General features: G+C 47.9%; 1 protein-coding gene across 2 annotated transcripts in view; it reads right to left on the minus strand.

Annotated features, from left to right (window-relative positions):
• The window catches only part of NDEL1 (nudE neurodevelopment protein 1 like 1), a 418,831-nt gene that overhangs the window by 222,424 nt on the left and 176,359 nt on the right, over positions 1–20,048 (minus strand). For both annotated transcript variants that reach the window (XM_086930644.1, XM_086930645.1), the window contains exon 5: positions 85–221. In XM_086930644.1, the coding sequence (XP_086786770.1) occupies positions 85–221 (137 nt within the window). The remainder of the gene's footprint in view (positions 1–84; positions 222–20,048) is intronic.

A 20,048-nucleotide genomic window follows, 5' to 3' on the forward strand; every position in this document is an offset into this window, starting at 1 on the left:
ATCTCCCTAAGGGTTTTGCTTATCAAGAAAATATATGACTGGAAATCATGGATGGTGAAAAGGTGATTCACTATTCAGTCTTACCTCTTGCTTCATCTTTCAATCTTTGCACAGAAACCAGCAGCGACTCCTTTTCATCTAGTTCACTTTCCAAGAAAGCATTTCTTTCAATGGCCTGATTCAGCCTTTGTTCAAAGTCCTCCAATGATACAATTGTTGCCCTGGAAACAAACCACAAAATAAAGCATTTCAAACATGGAGACAACACACTCTGCAGACCTTTAAAAGGACCAACAGAATTAACTACTAAACATTTTCAGTAGTAGAAGTACGAGTTACTTACCTTCAGTAACGATGTATCTGGTAGAGACTATTCTAGCCGCAGATTCCTTAACGTAGAATAATCCCAAGGCGTAAGACTGGATCCGGAAATTTTTCTTTGCCACAGCATCTCTGCATGCCGTGGGGCGGTACCACGTGACTCCGCCCTGACGCCGTCCGCAGGCATGACGTCAGCAAGATCACATAAGCCCTGCCCCGACACGCCAACGTCCGTTTTCTTCGGGGAACTTTTTCGCTCCACAACGCGGAACCATCACAAACAAAAACTGAGAATATGGGAACAGTGTGCGAAAAAAAATCAGACGAAAGTGGCCTGGAAACCCAGTCTATAAACAGTGAGGGACAACAAGGACAGAACTGAAAAGTAAGAATAGTTACTTATCTGTAATCTGTGGTTCTCCAGTATTGGTGTCTTTCATAGATTCACATGCCTGAATCATTCCCCGTCGTCGGAGTGGGAGTCCCACGGTATATAAAAAAGCAATAATATGCCTGCAATAACCAAAAAACCTTGGTAATAACCAACCAGGAAGTAAAGTAGCCCTCAGCTACAGGAGCAAAAGCTCCCACACTCATGACTATCCTAGTCATTATGTATAGACCAAAATGCAGCCAATCAGGCGACAGCACCCACCAGAATGTTCTCCCCAGAGGCTCAGGCTCTCAGATTTTCTCGCACAGGAGTGAAACCAACATAATTGCCTGGGGGAGCCTCTGAGGGAAGGTGGGCGGGTTGCACGTGAATCTATGAAAGACACCAATACTGGAGAACCACAGATTACAGGTAAGTAACTATTGTTCTTCTCCAGTATTTGGGGTGTCTTTCATAGATTCACATGCCTGAATCAGAATGGATAGCAGTACTCATTACAAAATGCTCATAGACGCTACTAGTATCATATACATGCATAATGATAAAATGCAAAAGACATGGTAAAGCGTCTAAAAGAGCATAGAGGAGGCGGGAGAACAGAGGATCACCTTATTGGAAAAGATTCCGAAGAACTGCTCTTCCCACCGAAGCATCAGCATCACTTGCTGAGTCCAGACAGTAGTGCCTCGTAAACGTGTGCCTGCTGGACCACGTTGCAGCTCTGCAGATTTGTAGAAGAGGCATCCCAGCGAATAGAGCAGTGGAAGAGGAAACTGCCTTTGTAGAATGCGCTCTTGGTAAGGCCTGTAAGGGTTTTCCTGCCTGTTGATGACTGAGACCAATTGTTGACGAGACCCATCTGGCGATAGTCTGTTTGGACACTGCACAGCCTTGGCGCAGTCCGCCATAGGCCACAAACAACTGATCTGTCTCGCGCAAAGCTGATGTTCTTGAAAGATAAAACCTGAGGCATCTCCTGATGTCCAAAGAGTGTAAAGCTCGCTCAGCCGGTGTTTGTGGATTTGGAAAAAATGTCTTGAGGATTACCGGCTCATTATATATGAAAGTCCGATGGGACTTTGGGCATGTACCTTGGATTGGTACGCAGTACCACCGAATCAGAGGTAAATTGTAAAAAGGGCGGTTTAGACGTGAATGCTTGAATGTCACTGACCCTTCTGAAAGATGTTAAAGCCAATAACAAGGAGACTTTCCAAGTAATAAACTTAAGGTCAATCTTATGTATCGGCTCAAAGGGGTGACGCATGAGCTGGGCTAGCACCAAATTCAAATGCCAAGCAGGAGGTGGTCGTCGAATCGGAGGAAACATACGAAATAGACCTTTGAAAAATTGCTGGATTATTCTTGAAGAAAACAGAGTTCGATCCGTCCTGACGGAATTGGGAAATAGCTGCCAGAAATACCTTCAGGGTTGAATGCACCAAACCCGATCTAGCCAGTTGCAGGAAGAAAAGTAATATTTGTTCTGGTCTAGCATGAATGGGATGCAGATCAACAGTCTGGCACCAGGCACAGAAACGCTTCCACTTGAGTTTGTAGGTCTTAATCGTTGATGGTGCTCTGGCGTTAGCTAGCACCTCTTGACAATCGTGAGGAATGTCTAAGTGGGTGAATTCATTGTGTTGAGGAGCCAAGCTGATAATTTCAAAGAAATTGGGTCCGGATGGTACACTTTGCCCCTCTGAACTGTCAGGAGATTCGGTATTCGAGTCAGTTGTATTGGCCTGCACTCCGAGAGGAGGGGAAGCTCTGTGAACCAATATTGCCAGGGCCACCTTGGAGCAATCAGGATTAGACGACATGGCTGACTCCTCATCTTCCAGATGATCTTAGGGATTAACGGAATTGGCGGAAAAGCGTATCTAAATATTTGACACCAATTCATCGAAAGGGCATCCCCGCACGAGTCTTTGTGGGCTATCCAGCTTGCAAAGCGTTGGCATCTGTTGCAAACAAATCCAGGTCGGGATGACCCCACTCTCGGAATATCTGATCCAGGGATGGTTGATGTAGCTCCCATTCGCGATTGCTTCCGGCAGACCTGCTGAGTGAGTCCGCTAGGACATTGGCAACCCCTGGGACATGGACCACCGACAGATTGATGTTGTGATCCAGGGCCCAATTCCAAATCTGCTGCGCCTGATGGGACAACCGGGCCGATCTTGTGCCTCCCTGCTTGTTCAGGTATTGCATGCTGGTTGTGTTGTCCGTTCGTATCAACACCGTAGAGCCCTCTAAGATCGCCTGAAAGGATTTCATGGCAATAAAAATGGCTCTTTATTCCAGCAGATCTGTGTGCCGTTTTTTCTGTTGCATGTTCCATTTGCCACGGACTGTCATCCCTTGGAGATGGGCGACCCAGCCCTCCAAAGAAGCATCCGTGGTCACGATGAATCTGGGTCCTTCTGTCTGGAATGTGCATCCCACCTGCAGGTTGTCATCTTGCCCCCACCACTGGATGGAGTTTCTCATCCCAGGACTTATGTTGATGACATCCTCGAATGAGCCTGTTATTTGCACCCACTGACGACTGAGTTCCTCCTGTAAGGGTCGCATTCGCAGGCGACAGTTGGGGGTGAGAGGAATACAGGACGAGATCATCCCGAACTTGCGACCAGAAACGCACTTTGTTAGTAGTGTTGAGGCCATCCTGCGAATCTTCACCTGCCTTTCTTTTGATATGAACACTTGGTTGAGTCTTGTGTCCAGCGTGGCTCCCAAGAACGACTTCCTCTGTGATGGAGTCAGGTGAGACTTTACTCTGGGGGCCGAACGTAGTCCAAAGGGGAGTACTTTGAACTGGAAGTCCCTGCCAGCCACTCTGAACCGTAAGAACTTCCGGTGTCTGGGAAAAAGGGGCACATGGAAGTATGCGTCCTGAAGGTCGAGTGTTGCCATGTGATCCCCTACTGAGAGAAACTGGAGGATTTCTTGAAGCGTCAACATTCTGAAAGATAATTTCTTTAGGTACTTGTTGAGGGCACGCAGGTCGAGGATGGGGAGCCATTCCCCCGACTTTCTGCGGATCAGGAAAAATCTTGAATAAAATCCTGTTCCCTTCTGATGTTGAGGTACCTTTTCTATCGTTCCTTTCCGAATCATTGAGTGTATTTGGGAAAACAGCTCTTTGAGATGAGCTGGAGGTGGTCCTTTTGGGGGAGAATTTGGAGGGGCTTTGACGAATTCGAGAATGTGACCTCTGGAAACCAAGTCCAGGACCCAACTGTCCGTGGTAATCTTGGACCAATTTGAGTAATATCGGGATATTGTTCCTCCAATTTGCTTCAGGCTGGGACAAAGTGGTGCTCTTGTTGTTGTCTCTTCCTCGATAAGAGGTTTTTCCTCTTGATTGAGAGTAATTATTTCTCCTTTGGCCATATGTTTGTTGACTGTGTGGCTGGTATCTTTGATTTCCCTGGGTTTTATTGTAGGAGCGTTGCTGTGAATAACCTCGTCTGTTCGAGAAATTGCCTCTTCCTCTTGCGCCACGAAAGGAAGACTTTCGAAATTGGAGAGAGCCCAGCGACCGTGCCGTCTCTGTGTCTTTCATTATGGCTTGTAATGCCTCGTCAACATGTGGACCAAAAAGGAACTCTCCATCAGAGGCCATGTCCATGTAGCTTTTAACCAGCCTTGCCTCGGGAGAACAGCTGCTCCCGCCAGCTGCCTGAAACTTGTGGCTGCCACATCCACTGCAGCATCAATTATTTCAGATGAAACGCTCTCTCCCTCTATTAGGATCTTTTTTGCTTCAGATCTATCTGGCTCTGCAAGCTTCTCGATGAAAGGCGATATGTCAGACCACATCTGCCTGTCATACCTTCCAAGTATTGCAAGTGAATTTGCGGGTCGGACCCTGGATGCCGCAATAGTTGACACCTTCTTCCCTATTGAGTCAGATGACTACCGTCTTTATCAGGGGGGAGCAGAGACCTGTGCAGATGGATTCTTAGCCCTTCTTTGAGCTGCCTGCGTAACTACGGAATCAGTTTTAGCCTGACCAATAAGGCATGCCGGTGACGAACTAGGTGCTCTATACTTCTTATCTACCCGAGGTAGTACTGCGGGTAGAGAATTTAGTGTAGCCATTATTTTCAGACCTTCCTTCCATATAAAGTCAATGATTGGAATAGACCAACTCTGTCTTTGCGGCAAATCCTTAAAATCATATAGGAAGCAATCGTCTTAGCTTCCATTGTGATGAGGAACCTTTTCGTAGCTCTATCCATAATCTTATGAAAGCTGGCAATGTCCACCGGCGGAGAATCCGCCATAGGCGGGGCCGCTGGGGAAGGGGTTTGTGCCTGATAGTCGTCCCACTCCGACGATACTGATTTGTCGTCCAATTCACCGTCTTCTTGTTAGTCTTCCGACGAATTCTCACCCCCTGCCTGATGAGATGGTACTGGTGAAGAAGGTACTGCGGGCCGTGCTTCCTCAGTTGACATTTGAGAAACTGATTCTTGAGGTCCTAAAGTAGTCTTAGATGTTCTTGGCCTAGGCGTAGAGACATGAGAATCACCCGATTCTGAAGGTGGAAACCTGCGATAATAATCGCTCAACATATATTGGAGATTCTGGAATAAATCCATAGGCATTTGCATGCTAGGTGCAGACACAGTCTCCCGACTAGAGTGCTCCTGGAAATTTTCCTCCTCCTCCTGATCCAAATCTTGTATCTTTATGAGCAAGTCCGAAGGGCTCCTGGCCGCACGGAAAGTGTCGTCCTCATAGGATTCTTCTTCCTTAGAATCCAATAATTTATCTGGCAGTTTTAATGGAGACAAAGTTGTGGAGGATGAACCACGCTTCTGTAGGAGCGAAGCAGTGGTAGCCGGTGATGGCAAAGGTATTGTGGATGTTTTAGCTGACCACACTTGCACTGCCATACAGGTAGACAGTGGAGGCGTCGATGGAGCCACCAGTGCTGATGACAAGCCTGATTTCCTCTGCGTTGTCAGATCCGTCGTCGACGGAGCGCCTGTCGACGGTAGCGGCTTCATCGACGAACTCGTCGACGAGGTTGTTTTCTTCTTCGGCGACTGTGTCGACGTCTACGGAATTGTCTGCTTCGTCAACGAGGTGGTCGACGGGATCATTTTCTTCGCCGATGGTAACTTCGTCGACGGTAACTTAGTCGACGAGGGTGTCTTCGACGGTAACTTAGTCGACGAGGGTGTCGTCGACGGTAACTTAGTCGACGAGGGTGTCGTCGACGGTAAGGCCCTCTTCGTTGAGGGCAAGATAATCGTCGACGCCTGAATAGACGACGAAGAGCTCGTCGACGGTACCTTCAGGATTCCCGTCGATGGTGGAGCGTCGACGATCGATGGAACTATCTTCGTCGACGGGATGGGTCTAATTTGTACCTGAACCAACGTAGACAGTGAGGAGGCTGAAGACATCACCATAGCTGATTTTGGTGAGGAGAAAGTCACTGTAGAAGTGGAAGAAGTGACCACATGAAGAGATGGCGACGATGAGGCTGTCTTTGACTCTGCCATGGCCAGAGGTGTAAACTGAGGTGACATTTTTTGAGTAGGTGCTTTAGAAACTGTAGATTTTCCAGTATTCCCTGAGGGCGCAGATTTCACAGGTGGAGACACCTTCTTGGAAGTAGTAGGCCAACCAGAATCCTGAGAGGATTGGGCCTTCTTCAACACTTTTCGCCCTAGGAGAAGCCACCTCAACCTCAGTCTTTCTCTTCCTTGAGGAGACAGAAGACCCCGAGGCAATGCTCCCTACCTCTGAAACAGGGTTATCCTTGTCCTTTATCCTCTGAAGCCACAGGAGAAGACAACCCTCTCTGTCCCTGAGGGTCTATTGAGGGAAGGTTCTGCATATCTTACATTCCTTCGCCTCATTATCCGGATACAGACAGTATATGCATTTTTTAAGAGGATCCTCCTTGAACAGCCTTAGCTTTCCACAGGAATCACAAGCCCTAAACAGGGATTTAGAAGTAGACATCCTTTGAAGGTTAAAAAACCAACCAAAGTAAAAAGAAACTGAGCAGAGCTCAGGGAGACTCCCTTCACACGACGTGCGGTAGAAAATCTGAGAGCCTGAGCCTCTGGGGAGAACATTCTGGTGGGTGCTGTCGCCTGATTGGCTGCATTTTGGTCTATACATAATACATAATGACTAGGATAGTCATGAGTGTGGGAGCTTTTGCTCCTGTAGCTGAGGGCTACTTTACTTCCTGGTTGGTCATTACCAAGGTTTTTTGGTTATTACAGGCATATTATTACTTTTTTATATACCATAGGACTCCCACTCCGACGACGGGGAATGATTCAGGCATGTGAATCTATGAAAGACACCCCAAATACTGGAGAACAACAATTCACCCCAAGACAACACCCGCAAGGAGAGGCACATTCCCGGTAAAGAGCTATGGGTCAAGGTACAGCCAAGAGATCCCAACTCAGAGGAGTCAGAAATTTCAAGCAATGAAAAAGGGAGAAGAGCATGAGTAGGCCGTACACTGGAAGACCAGGGACGCAGAAGTACCCATGAACCTACCAACCAATCACCAGAAAGGAAGGAGTGGAACTAGGGATGAAGCGATCGAGGGCACTCGTAGAACGGGGAGGGTGGGCGGGTCATGAAGGAATCTACGGCTAGAATCGTCTCCACCAGATACATCGTTACCGAAGGTAAGTTGCTCCTACATCGAATAGGGACTACTAGCCGCAGATTCCTTAACGTAGAATAGATACCATAGCCATACTCAGAAGGGAGGAGGGCCTGCGAGAGGGCCTCCCAGTAGGAAGAATACACAGGGCCCAGCAGGGGATGTGTAATGGGGACAAGAAGGGTGGCCCAAACCCCACCAAGCAGAAGAAAGCAAGGACGAGGTGAAGGGAGGCTAGGATACCCCAAGCCCATCCCAGGTATCAGGGACATCCGTCAGAAATACCCGGAGGGAAAGACAACAGCAGAGGAGTACAGAGGAAGAAAAGAATCACCCCAACCTCCAAGGAGAAGAGGTAGAAATAGAGGCAAAGCCCTCCACAGGAGAACACACACAGTGAAGGGGGTCAGCTGAACCGGCCACAGCCTCGAGTCAGCGGACAAGGCTCCTCAGCCAAGAAGGCAGGCGAGAGAAGAAAGATGTAGTCTTGCAAGGCTTCAACAGAACAAGAGGCAGGAGCACAAGGGCACAAGCCAGAGTCCCCAGCTGTGGACAAGAGGAGGCGTGCGCAGCCAGCAGCTGACAAATACCATGAAACCGAGCTCCCAGACCAAACCAAGAGCAAGACGAAGGCAAGGGTGAGGGAAATCCAGAACAAACCCTAAAGGGAGACCGTTCCAGACATAAACCGACCCACGAAAAGAAGTGGGACCAGCCAGAAGAGAAGAGGATAAATACGTAGGACGGACTAAAGCAGTCAACCAGAACACAGGAAAAACCAGGAAATCCTATCCCCCACCAGGCAGAGGACCAGGTCGAAATGCCGGACAAAAAAAGGGCGGATGCAACACAGCACAACGCAGCAGACAGCATGCCAAAAGCTGGTCCAGAGATGCAGCAGATACTGAGTATGACAGAACTTGGAGCAGCGCACACTACACCCAGACAAAGATCAAAGAAAACGCACCAGCAGCATATAGCGACGACAGGAAAGGCGAGGAACCCGCAAAAGGGAGTCCACAACCTCTCAGCGTAGGACAGAGCTATACAATAGCTACACGTATCCCACTTAGGGTATGCCACGTTCCAAAGAAAACATGGGAGCCACTATTAGGGAAAAATCCTGCATCAGAGAACAAGAACATAAGACCTGCGGTAGGAACCACAGACAGCTTAGCAATCAGCCAAAAAAATACACACTTGCCAAAAGGGCTGAACCAGCAGCCAACAGAAGAGAGGGGCCAACCAAGAGACCCCGAAGGCACGTCAAACCACACAGAACATACAAATAGGCCACTCAAAACACCAGATTCCAGGAAGCAGGTGGGATAACACCTCCCATCAAGCCCCGGAGGATCAACAAGCCAGCCTACGGAGAGGGAAGGAGGACGGAGCCCCGCAAGAATGGTGGAGTCCACATGAGTATTAAACAAAAGGACACCATCAAAGGGCAGGTCAACGAGACGTTCCCTAATATGCTCAAGAAAAACAGCATCCAGCCGCCAAGCATGGCGGCTGAGAGCCACAGAACTGGCCGAGAGCATCAGCAACGTTCAAGGCTGCACGGAGAATAAACGTGGCCAACTCTCGACCATCCAACACATGATGTCGTAGATCAGCACAGGCACCCTCATGGGAGACATGAGAAAGAAGGGACTGCAGAGAATCCCACAGGCTGGAGGTAGCCCTGGCCAACACACAGAGTGTTGAGCACCCACAAAGCAGAAATGGATGAAGGGAAGATGTTACGCCCCCATGAATCCAACCACCGGGTCTCCCGAGTCAGATGAAACAACACCACTGGCAAGAACGGAAAAGCAGTCCGCAGAAGAGGGCCCTGAGTAAAAGGGTGGAAGTAAAGGCAGACTGGGTCGTGCGGAGAAGGACGGTGGTGATGCAGGAGCAGCTGAGGCACCGCAACACCCGTGACAGGACGCCCACAAGCCCCCAGAAGAGAGTTGTGGAGCGATGCTTCGAAAGGAAGGAACAGCTCCAGTCCACCAGAGCCCTGGTGGAGAGCTTCCAAGAGATTATCCGTAGGGAATTGGGTGACTGGGCCATCCATTCGCAAAATGCCAGTGGCCGTGGAAATAGCCTGAACAAAGGCAACATTGTAGATTCAAAAGCAATGGACCGCACTCGGCTAGCCCCTCCTCCGGGTCGCCCCTTGGGATTCTGGTACTTGGAGTTGTGGTTCACCCAAGTGGGTGCAAGTAAGTACTTGTTGGACTGATGATCTCTAGACCCGATCCATGTCCCGGGTTTTTGGATGTCACCCGAGACATGGCTCGGGTTTCGGGATAACTTCCCTCATCAGTAGAGAAATGGTTTAGGGGTGGAAGAGAAGGCCGCCAAACAACTGTCAAAGGCCTGGATGCCCGAACCGGCACGCAGGTGCGTCGTCCAGGAGCTCGTCAGCTCGAAGCTCAAGGGAGCCAATTTGTAGATTCAAAAGCAATGGACCGCACTCCGCTAGCCCCTCCTCCGGGTCGCCCCTTGGGATTCTGGTACTTGGAGTTGAAGAGTGGTTCACCCAAGTGGGTGCAAGTAAGTATTGTTGGACTGATGATCTCTAGACCCGATCCATGTCCCGGCAACATTGGCCTCCGTAGGGCGCCGCGGGGGAGAAAGCAATTCCTCCGTGGGCGACGGCTGCAAACGGACCTGAGGGACCCCCAGGGAAGGTGTGGAAGCCGGTGGAGGAACCAACCGCGAGCTGCGGAAAAGAGGGTCCGAGGATTGCGGCTGCGGGGACGGCGAGGAGCCAAGCAACGATTCGGCGTCCTGTCTCCAGAGGAAGAGACCAGGAGAGGAAGGAACCTCTGGAGACTAATCATGGACCAGACGCCGGCACAGCGCCGTGGAGTCCACCACAGGCGCCGTGGAGTTCACCACAGGCGCCGTGGAGTCCACCACAGGCGCCGGCTGGACGTCGATTGGCACCGGAGTGGACATTGGCGGCGCCAAGTCGACCTCCACCAACATGTGCTCCCTAGAAGAATTGGGTGGGGTCTGAGCCAGTTCGGCTAACGAACAGCGCCGAAAAGGCGCAGGCTTTACCTCACACGGGGCAGCCGCCCGCGTAGAGAACAGAGAGGGACTTAGGGAAAGCACCCCATGCCCCGGCCTTCACCTGCGGCACCGCCAGGGAACGGAGTGAAGTAGTGTGGCTCACTAGTTAGAGGCGGCAGACCCGAGAGTAGAGGACGGCCCAGGACCAGGGTTCGATTCCCGGCGCGGCAGGTTTCTGGACCAGGGTCAGCGGACTCGATAATTCTCTCGCCTCGGTGCCCACTCTGATCAGCGATCACACTCGGCAACTCTGGGCATTAGCTTGCCTCATCTTCACTAACGGCCCCACCAGACTGCCGGGGATGCCTGGTCTCACCCTGGAGATACCCATTAAGGGACCATCTCTCAGGGAAGCCAGGAAGGGTTTCGCAGCGGTCGAAGCGCCTTGGGACCCTATGGGTAAGTAGTGCGCTATATAAATGCCTATACATACAATGCGTTCTGCGTCGAAACTGCACCGGCTTGCCTCTGGCGAGGCAGCCGCCCGCTCAGAGGGCCGAGAGGAACTCTGGGATAAGCCCGGAGTCCGGGCAACCTCCTGCAAGGCCACAGGGAGCCCCATAGGGATTTGCGGCGAGGCAGGGATGCCATGTGTCGAAGAGGGGAGCCCCAGAGAACTACACCTAGACGACATCACCCTCCTACAACCTGAAACCAAATCAGACTCCACGGCAGGCCCATATTACTCGGTCAGGCCCAACTTCTTTGGTCACCGGAATGGTGGCCATCAGAACTGGGTCTGGCCCTGGTTCCAAAATTACAGGTAAAAAACCTGGGAGTCCATTTGGACAATTCCCTTTCTATGTCAGAACCAACCTCAGCCATTACTGGATCTTGCTTCCATATGCTTCGGTTGCTGAGAAGAGTGTTTCCTTTACTACCTCAAGGACCAGGCGCCTGTCATCAGCTGTATGGATTATGGCAACTCACTCCTGGCCTCCATAAATCAGATGTTCTCTAACCTTAAAGAAGTTCAGAACATCGCCGCATGTTTTGTTTACAACCTCCCCACTGGCTTAGCAACTGCCCCTTTTCTGCAGTCCCTACACTAGCTACTAGTCAGAAACAGAATTTTTAAGATCTACTGTTTAACCCACAACACCCTTCATGGACAAGGGCCCACATATTAAGCCTCCAAAATGTTGCCTTACTCCCCCTCCCAGACTTTTAAGATCTTATACAAAGGCCTGGCTTAAAGTCCCTAGGTTCAGAAAGGCTAGGTCTCATCTTTGGAATAAACTACCACTACATCTACACACCTGTGAAAACCACTCATATTTCAGAAAATGCTCAAGACCTACCTATTTTAAGAGTGTGGTTTATTTTACCCGCAAGCCCGTCATCTTGACCCCCTCGCTAAGATACCACTTTGGGGGTGATTCGAGCACATAGTAATTTAAAATAACATATAGGAACCCAGATCCTTTTGAATTCCACTAATATGCACAAAAGATAACCATATAAGTTGCTAATTTTAGAAGAAATTTTATCAAACAAAAAAAGTCTACTGAATTCTTCAGCCAATAAATTACAGATAATAGACCTATTTAAATACTAGAATTATCAATCCCAGCCCGAAAGACCTGGGTAATTTGACAACTATTTGTATGTTCCGATAAAAAACTTTACGTAACTTAAACGGAATTATACTTTGAATCTCTTCACAAGCTTGAGACCCAAACAATGAAGATTCAAATGATGGTAGCTCTAGCAGTACAAGTTACTTACCTTCGGTAACGCATTATCTGGTAGAGACTATCTAGCTGCAGATACCTTACCTTTGACCTTCCCAGGCGTCAGGCTGGATCCAGAAACTTTTGTTGAGCAATACCCCCTGCGCACAACGTCAGGTGGCACCATTCGGCTCCGTGTGACTTAGGCGGCGTTGTTCGCTTCAGTTATGATGTTGTGGGGCCTATATAGGTGCCACACAGGTGTACGGACGTCAGTACTTTTCTGTTTTTCAATGCCAGAAGTGCAGAGCCATGAAGTAAGGGATGTAGTTGTGTGCAAAACTAGGGCCCTGAAAAGGGGGAGTAACAAACAAGTTACTTAGCGTCGGTAACAATATATCTGTAAGAAACAGTAGTTAGTGTTAGATTCCTTACCTTAGAATATCCCCAGGCATCAGACTGGACCCGGAAAGATTTGCGGCTCCGCATCCGTCGTCTGCGTCGTGATCGCCGGGATGACGAGGGAGTGCTTAGACGCCTGACGTCAGTTCTTGTACATAGCTTTCCGCGCCAGGAACGCAGAGCCATGCCAGAGACTGACAATGGTGCCATGAAACTAGTGCCCTGAATGGGATATCCTTAACCCTAGATATCTGTTTGCACAACGGGGAGGATGGGTGGGGCAGTAAGGAATTTAATACTAACTACTGTTTCTTACAGATATATTGTTACCGAAGGTAAGTAACTTGTGCATCTGAAAGAAACCGGTTAGTATTAGATTCCTTACCTTAGAATAGATACCCCAGCAATACCAACCCCGGTGGTGGGTCTGCGAACCAATGATCACACCAGAAAGTCCTGGAGAAAGGAACGGCCGAAAAAGCCATCTCTCTGGACTTGGCTGTCCAGGCAGTAGTGTCTTGCAAATGTGTGCAGCGAGGCCCACGTAGCTGTTTGACAGATGTCCTGCAAGGGGAATCCCCGACCCAGGGCAGTAATAGCCGCCATGGCCCGAGTGGAATGGGCGCGCAGCCCAACAGGAGGCTCCTTTTTCGCAAAGGAATAACAGACCTTGATGCACAACACGACCCACCGAGAGATGGTCCGTTTGTGCAGCGCCCGCCCCTTCTAAGCGCCCACGTAACCAACAAAGAGCTGGTCATCCACCCGGAACTAGCGTGTGCGGGCCAGATAGGAGATTCACAAACAAGTGGTTCTGTAGGGTATTGACAATCTCTTTGGGTTAGGCTGAAGACCGCTCCAAAACACAAAAACAAGCAAAACTCTGATAGGCAAAGTTTTTATATATATTAAAAACAGGGAAAAAAGACAATATATTGGAATTACTTCATTCCACTACATTACTGACGAGTACTTATCAAATACGTGAGCAGTGACTGTGGTGATTCAAGTGACAAGTGCGATGCATATAGTGACACTTATATACAAAAACATTTATTTACAATAAAATCACAGAAAAAGGGGACGGGGTAAGTTAGAACGATGTATTTTCTATCGTTTTGTGGCCAGTTTTATATGAGTAAATGTTCCAAGGAAAACAAGTGGTTAGTGTCCATATTCCTGGAGTTAGCTTGGCCAAATGTAAGAGCGTCGAAGTTTCGACCCTGGTTGAGCCCCAGTTGGTGGTCGCGGCGGGTCTTTATCAAGACAGGGGGGGGGCTGGAAGGAAAGGAATAGGTATCAGAGAGATGCTTGTACATTACGTCAAAAATGACGAGAGTCGCTCAAGGTTACTTACAAGGGGATCGGTCAAGAGGTGATTTATTCCAGAGGGTTGCCCGTTGGTCAACCTACATCAAAAAAAGATTTAAAAAGGGATTTTAGGACCAAGTGGTGTAAGATTCAAACAACCACATTCCTGCCATTACGGTGCCTAGGTGACAAAGTGTATTAATCTATCCATGGGAGTGCCTAAGTGATTCTTAAAAACCGGTGCAATTCCGATTACGGAGATTGCTAACGGAGTCCTAAAAATTGGGATTAAGGATTTGACTCGGTATAGATCTGAGTTCAGTATGTGGGCTTACCCTTGATGCAGTAACATCAGCGATGAAACTCCGCGATGTAGCAAAAGGCGATCTGGATATGAACGCCAAACGAGCTGTCCGTGAGAAACGCTCGTACTGAGGGGCTTGAACTGGAACGTTAAGTATACTCGTATCCAGGCAACCCCAAACCGGAAATGGGACTAAAGTCGGCTTAGCCAATCGGGATGGAGGCGTAGCCTGAGACGACGTGAAGCCGGTCTCCTCGAGGACGCACTGTGCGTCGGTTGCTAAGCAACGTTCACAAAGGAATACCGAGCCGACCTACGCACAGTCATGGAGGGGGCGTGGTCTCTCGGAAAGGGTAATTGGCGGGATGACAGATGGCAATATCCCAGGTTATTAAACAGTTAATGGAGCCATTCCGTTCAAAACAACACAGAGTACACAGTTATACATATAAATTGCATCTTCTAGGTAAATGTTAGCAAACATCAATAATCGTGTGTTGTCTCATGGAAAACAGAAGTGTTGCAACAAATTGGGCTAATTTGAGAATACAGATTAAAGTAGCGCCATCTGTTTTGAGATTTCCTCATGTTCATTCAATCCCTGGCTTACAGAGTTCAAAATGTGGATCCATTTACATTCTTTTCTGCTCAGTGTGGTGGATAAAGAACCACCTTTTGGATTCACATTGATTTTTTCTAAGATGCGCCAGCGCAAGCTTGTAGGATCATGGTTACTAGTGAGGAAGTGATCTACCATAGGTGCGCCCTGTACTTTACAACGAATCCTGCTCATGTGTTGCAATATGCGTGATTTTACTTTCTGTGTCGTCTGTCCTACATAGGGTTTGTTGCATGGACAGAGGATGATGTATACGACATTAGCAGTGTTGCAGTTAGTCAGGGTGGGTAAGTTGTAGGTTTGGTGTTGTAGACAAAAGATGGTCCATCCATGCACATGGGACACGCTTTACAAGTTCCACATCTGACATGTCCTTTTATAGGTGGTAAGCCTAAATGGTCTCTGAGAGTCAATGGTTTAGGTGGTTCCAAAAAGGCTTTGACTACATTGTCATTTATATTTCTCCCTCTTTTGAATGCAAACAGTGGAGTTGTTTCAGTATTCAGTTCAGATGACACCAGGTTCAAATATTTCTTTATTGTCTTTTTCACCACATTGCTCTTTGAATGGAAAGTGGTGACGCAGACCAAACCAGCAGAGTCTGGACTTTTGTCCTTCGGGGTCAATAGTTCCTCTCTCGGGCAGTACCAAGCTCTTTTTTTGGCCCGTTTTAAGAGTCCTACTGGATAGCCACGTTCACGTAGGCGTTTGGTGGGGGTCTCACATTCATTAAAGAAGTCCGTTTTCTTGGTGCAATTGCGTCTAATCCGCAGATACTGGCCAAAGGGCAGATTGTCCGGTAGATTGCGTGGGTGATGAGTCATATTTCAGTAAAGTATTTTTCTCCATAGGTTTCCTATAGAGATCACAGATTATTACACCCTCTTCCGATTTGAAAACAAGATCCAAAAACGCAATATTCCTTTTGTCATAATTCATAGTGAATTGTATGTCTTTACTTCTTGCATTGAGCCAGAGGAAGAAATCTTTTAGGTAAGTTTCAGATCCAGTCCAAATCATTATCACATCATCGATGTAACGTTTCCGTATCGAAATGGAGTCGATGAATGGATTTTCTTCTGTATATAAGTGACGTTCCTCATATTGATCCATATATAAATTCGCCAGGCTCGGGGCATACGTCGCTCCCATCGCTACCCCTTTACATTGTAGGTAGAATTGTTGCTGGAACACAAAGTAGTTTCGCTTCATGGCGATCTCAAGAAGGTCAATCAGAAAAGAGGTGGGTATCCAGTGGGGTGCAGGACGTTTCTCCAATATGTCCTGGATGCCCTTGATTGCATTGTCTTGCGGTATCGATGTATACAGGGAAGAGACATCAAGTGTAACCATAAACTGTGTGGCTTTGTCATATGGTTGCCCTTCCAGAAGTTGAATGATGTGCATTGAGTCCCGCACATAAGATTTAGTTTCAGGTACCAGTGGTTGCAGGAAGTGATCAATAAATTGATTTACTGGTTCTAGCACGGATCCGCAGCCAGTTATTATTGGTCTTCCAGGTGGGTTGTTCAACCTCTTATGTACCTTTGGTAAGGTATAGATTGTCGGAATCCGGGGCTCCTTTTTGATCAAGAAGTCTCTCTCCGGTGGGCTCAGGAAGCCTTTGTTGACCCCATCCTCTGCCAATGTTTCAATCAGTGCTTTTATGCTGGTGGTCGGGTCCCTGGGTATCGGCTGATAGCTTTCCGTGACAGCTAGTTGGCTTTTGATTTCAGCCACGTAATCTTCCGTATTCTGTAGGACAACTGCACCACCCTTGTCTGCTGCTTTGACTATGATGGAGGTGTTGTTGCTGAGTTCTTTAAGTGCAAGGGCCTCTTCCTTGGTGAGGTTATATCGTATGTAGTGCCTCTCTTCAATACTCGTCATCACTTCCTGCATTACAATCTGTTCAAATGCCAAAATCCGTTGGCTCATGCAATATGAACCTGGAGTGAAAGTAGATGGTGGTTTGAATGGCGTGGCAGCCATTTTCGGGGTGTATTCATTCCTTCCAAAATAATATTGCAGCCTCACTTTGCGGAAGAATTTCTGCAGTTCCAATTTTGTAGTGAAGGCATCTGGTCGGTTGCTCGGCACAAATGAAAGACCTTTGTTCAGAACACTTCTTTCTGCAGGGGACATCTGATGGTTGGAAAGATTAATAATGCAATCATCTGGTGGAGGAGCATCCACTTGGTATTCAGGGTTATTCTGCATACCTTCTCCCACTGCAGCCACAGGTGTTGTTACTTGTAGAGATGGTTCCGATCCTAAAACAGCATGGTTCATGCGGGGACTATTGCAGTCAACCCGCTGTGTGTTCTCTGCTGTTTCTGGACTTCTTTCCTTGGGCTGGGTTACCATCTGTACGTTTGCTTGCGGGTTGAGATCTCCCCATGTACCTCCGGTTGGTAAAATCTCACTCTCGTGTTCCCTCTCGGGGCTCCTTTCGACTTGTTCCATGTTCTTCTCGGTGTCCAACCTCGCTGGGCAGTGCCGCCTCGATTGGGTTGACGGTAGCCTTGCTCTAAAAAATGTTGCTGTGGGGCATCCAATGCTTGCCTGCTGGTTGATGCTCCTTCTTGCTCTGAATCGGATCCGCTGTCTGCAGAAGAATCTGAGAATGTTGCGAATCTCCTAGGTACTTGTCTGCCTCTGTTGGTATAGAAACCTTGGTCGTCTTGTTGGTAATATTCGTCTGCCAAGTATGGATACGTGACTTTTTTATCGTATGTGCGGATATCTTTACTGAGTTTGCTCAATTTTCTATTCAATGTCACTGTATTGAACTCCGCTAGTGTTTTTTCCGCTTTTTCCAATGCCTCTTTGGCGTTAGCAAGCGCACCGTCTTCTAGGATTTCCTTTTTCAGATCAGCAATCTCCTGTGTTAGTTTCTTGACGTAATCTATGGCTGTTTCCACCCCTAGCACCATCCAGTGCCTTGAGCAGTTATTGGCCACAAAGCTGAAGCCTTCTCTGAATTTAGGTACATCAATGAAGATTCCCGGCTCGTTTCTCACTTGCAGTCCTTTTGGAATTATGTTAGATGCCAGATATTTAGTGAGCACGTGTCCATGAAGTCGGGAACGGATCAATTTCTTTTCCAAACGCTCTAGTTTAATCAATTTTTCATTAAGCGTTACATCAGAAGTTGTTTTGTCTGAACCAAGGAGGAAGCTGGAGGAATTTTGGTCTTCTATTAACTTTGCAATATACTCCTCTGTGTAAGATAAGGTTTCTTTATCTGACATGTCTCAATTTTGATTGGCGTGCATTGACGCTCCTTCTCCTGGAATGCCGCAAGGGAATGGAACTCTCTGCCCACTCTCCTTCGCAGTGAACCTAGCCTTCTAAAATTTCGGAAGGATCTGAAAACTTATCTTTTCATTTAACTTTTTCCCTTTTTAGTATGACGGTACTTAGCGCTACGAGGCCTCCGGGTTGTTTGCGCTCTATAAAACCCGATTAATAATAATAATAGTAAGAGACAAATGTTCTGGTGTGAAATGATTTAATTTAATAAGAAAGTTAATTGAGAAAGAACCCTCGCAAGTCTGTACTTGCAAAAGAATGTTTTAACAAAATGGGGTGACCCTGTGTCCCTCAGAACCTGGGTATATGTAATTCACAAACAAGTGGTTCTGTCGGGTATTGACAATCTCTTTGGGTTAGGCTGAAGACAGCTCCAAAACACAAAAACAAGCAAAACTCTTTGATAGGCAAAGTTTTTATATATATTAAAAACAGGGAAAAAAGACAATATATTGGAATTACTTCATTCCACTACAAGTGCGATGCATATAGTGACACTTATAAAAACGTCGAAGTTTCGACCCTGGTTGCGCCCCAGTTGGTGGGCGCAACCAGGGTCGAAACGTCGACGCTCTTACATTTGGCCAAGCTAACTCCAGGAATATGGACACTAACCACTTGTTTTCCTTGGAACATTTACTCATATAAAACTGGCCACAAAACGATAGAAAATACATCGTTCTAACTTACCCCGGTCCCCTTTTTCTGTGATTTTATTGTAAATATATGTTTTTGTATATAAGTGTCACTATATGCATCGCACTTGTCACTTGAATCACCACAGTCACTGCTCACGTATTTGATAAGTACTCGTCAGTAATGTAGTGGAATGAAGTAATTCCAATATATTGTCTTTTTTCCCTGCTTTTAATATATATAAAACTTTGCCTATCAGAGAGTTTTGCTTGTTTTTGTGTTTTGGAGCTGTCTTCAGCCTAACCCAAAGAGATGGTCAATACCCGACAGAACCACTTGTTTGTGAATCACATATACCCAGGTTCTGAGGGACACAGGGTCACCCCATTTTGTTAAAACCAGATAGGAGAGCGCACGTTTTGGGTCCAGACGGTGGAGCCCCGCTTCCTCCTTGGAAGGAGGCGGAAAGAAGGTGGGCAAGGTGATGGACTGCCCGATGTGAAAGGCCGTAACCACCTGGGGCAGGAAAGAAGAGCGAGTTCTCAAGACAACTTTGTCTGGATGGACAGAGAGGAAAGGAGTCTTAGAAGATAGAGCCTGGAGCTCACTCACTCTCCTGGCAGAGGTGATAGCAACCAGAAATGCAGTCTTAAGAGTCAGAAGACGAAGAGGGCAATTGTGAAGTGCCTCGAAAGGAGCACACATCAAATAGGTCAGAACAAGGTTCAAGTCCCACTGAGGCATCACGAAAGGAACAGGAGGAAACATGTGTATGATGCCTTTAAGAAATCTATTTACAACCGGGGACTTGAAAAGAGAAGGCTGATCAGGAAGCCTTAAGTAGGCGGAAATGGCAGAGAGGTAGCCCTTGACAGTGCCCAGAGCAGAGCCCTGCTGGGCCAGAGAAAGAAGAAAGAGGAGAAACTCTGAAAGCGGGGCAGAGAGAGGATCCACAGCCTTTGCTGTGCACCATGCCACAAATTTGTTCCACCTGCAAGCGTATATCGATTTTGTGGAGGGACGCTTGGCTGACAGAATCACATCACAGACTTCAGGAGGCAAGTCAAATGGCCTCAACTGTCGCCGCTCAATCTCCACACATGGAGGTGGAGACTGGACAGGTTTGGGTGAAGGACCGTCCCCTGCTGCTGCTACAGAAGGTCCTCCTGAAGAGGCAGACGAATCAGGGGATCAACTGACATGCTGAGTAGCTCGGGATACCAGTATCTTCGTGCCCAGTCCAGAGCCACAAGGATGACCCCGGTCGCGCTGGATCTGCTTCAGCACTCTGGGCAGAAGTGGTATAGGCGGAAAGGCATACAACAGACCGCAACTCCACTCGC

This window comes from Lissotriton vulgaris, chromosome 7 (assembly GCF_964263255.1).
Source record: "Lissotriton vulgaris chromosome 7, aLisVul1.2, whole genome shotgun sequence".
NCBI lineage: Eukaryota > Metazoa > Chordata > Amphibia > Caudata > Salamandridae > Lissotriton > Lissotriton vulgaris.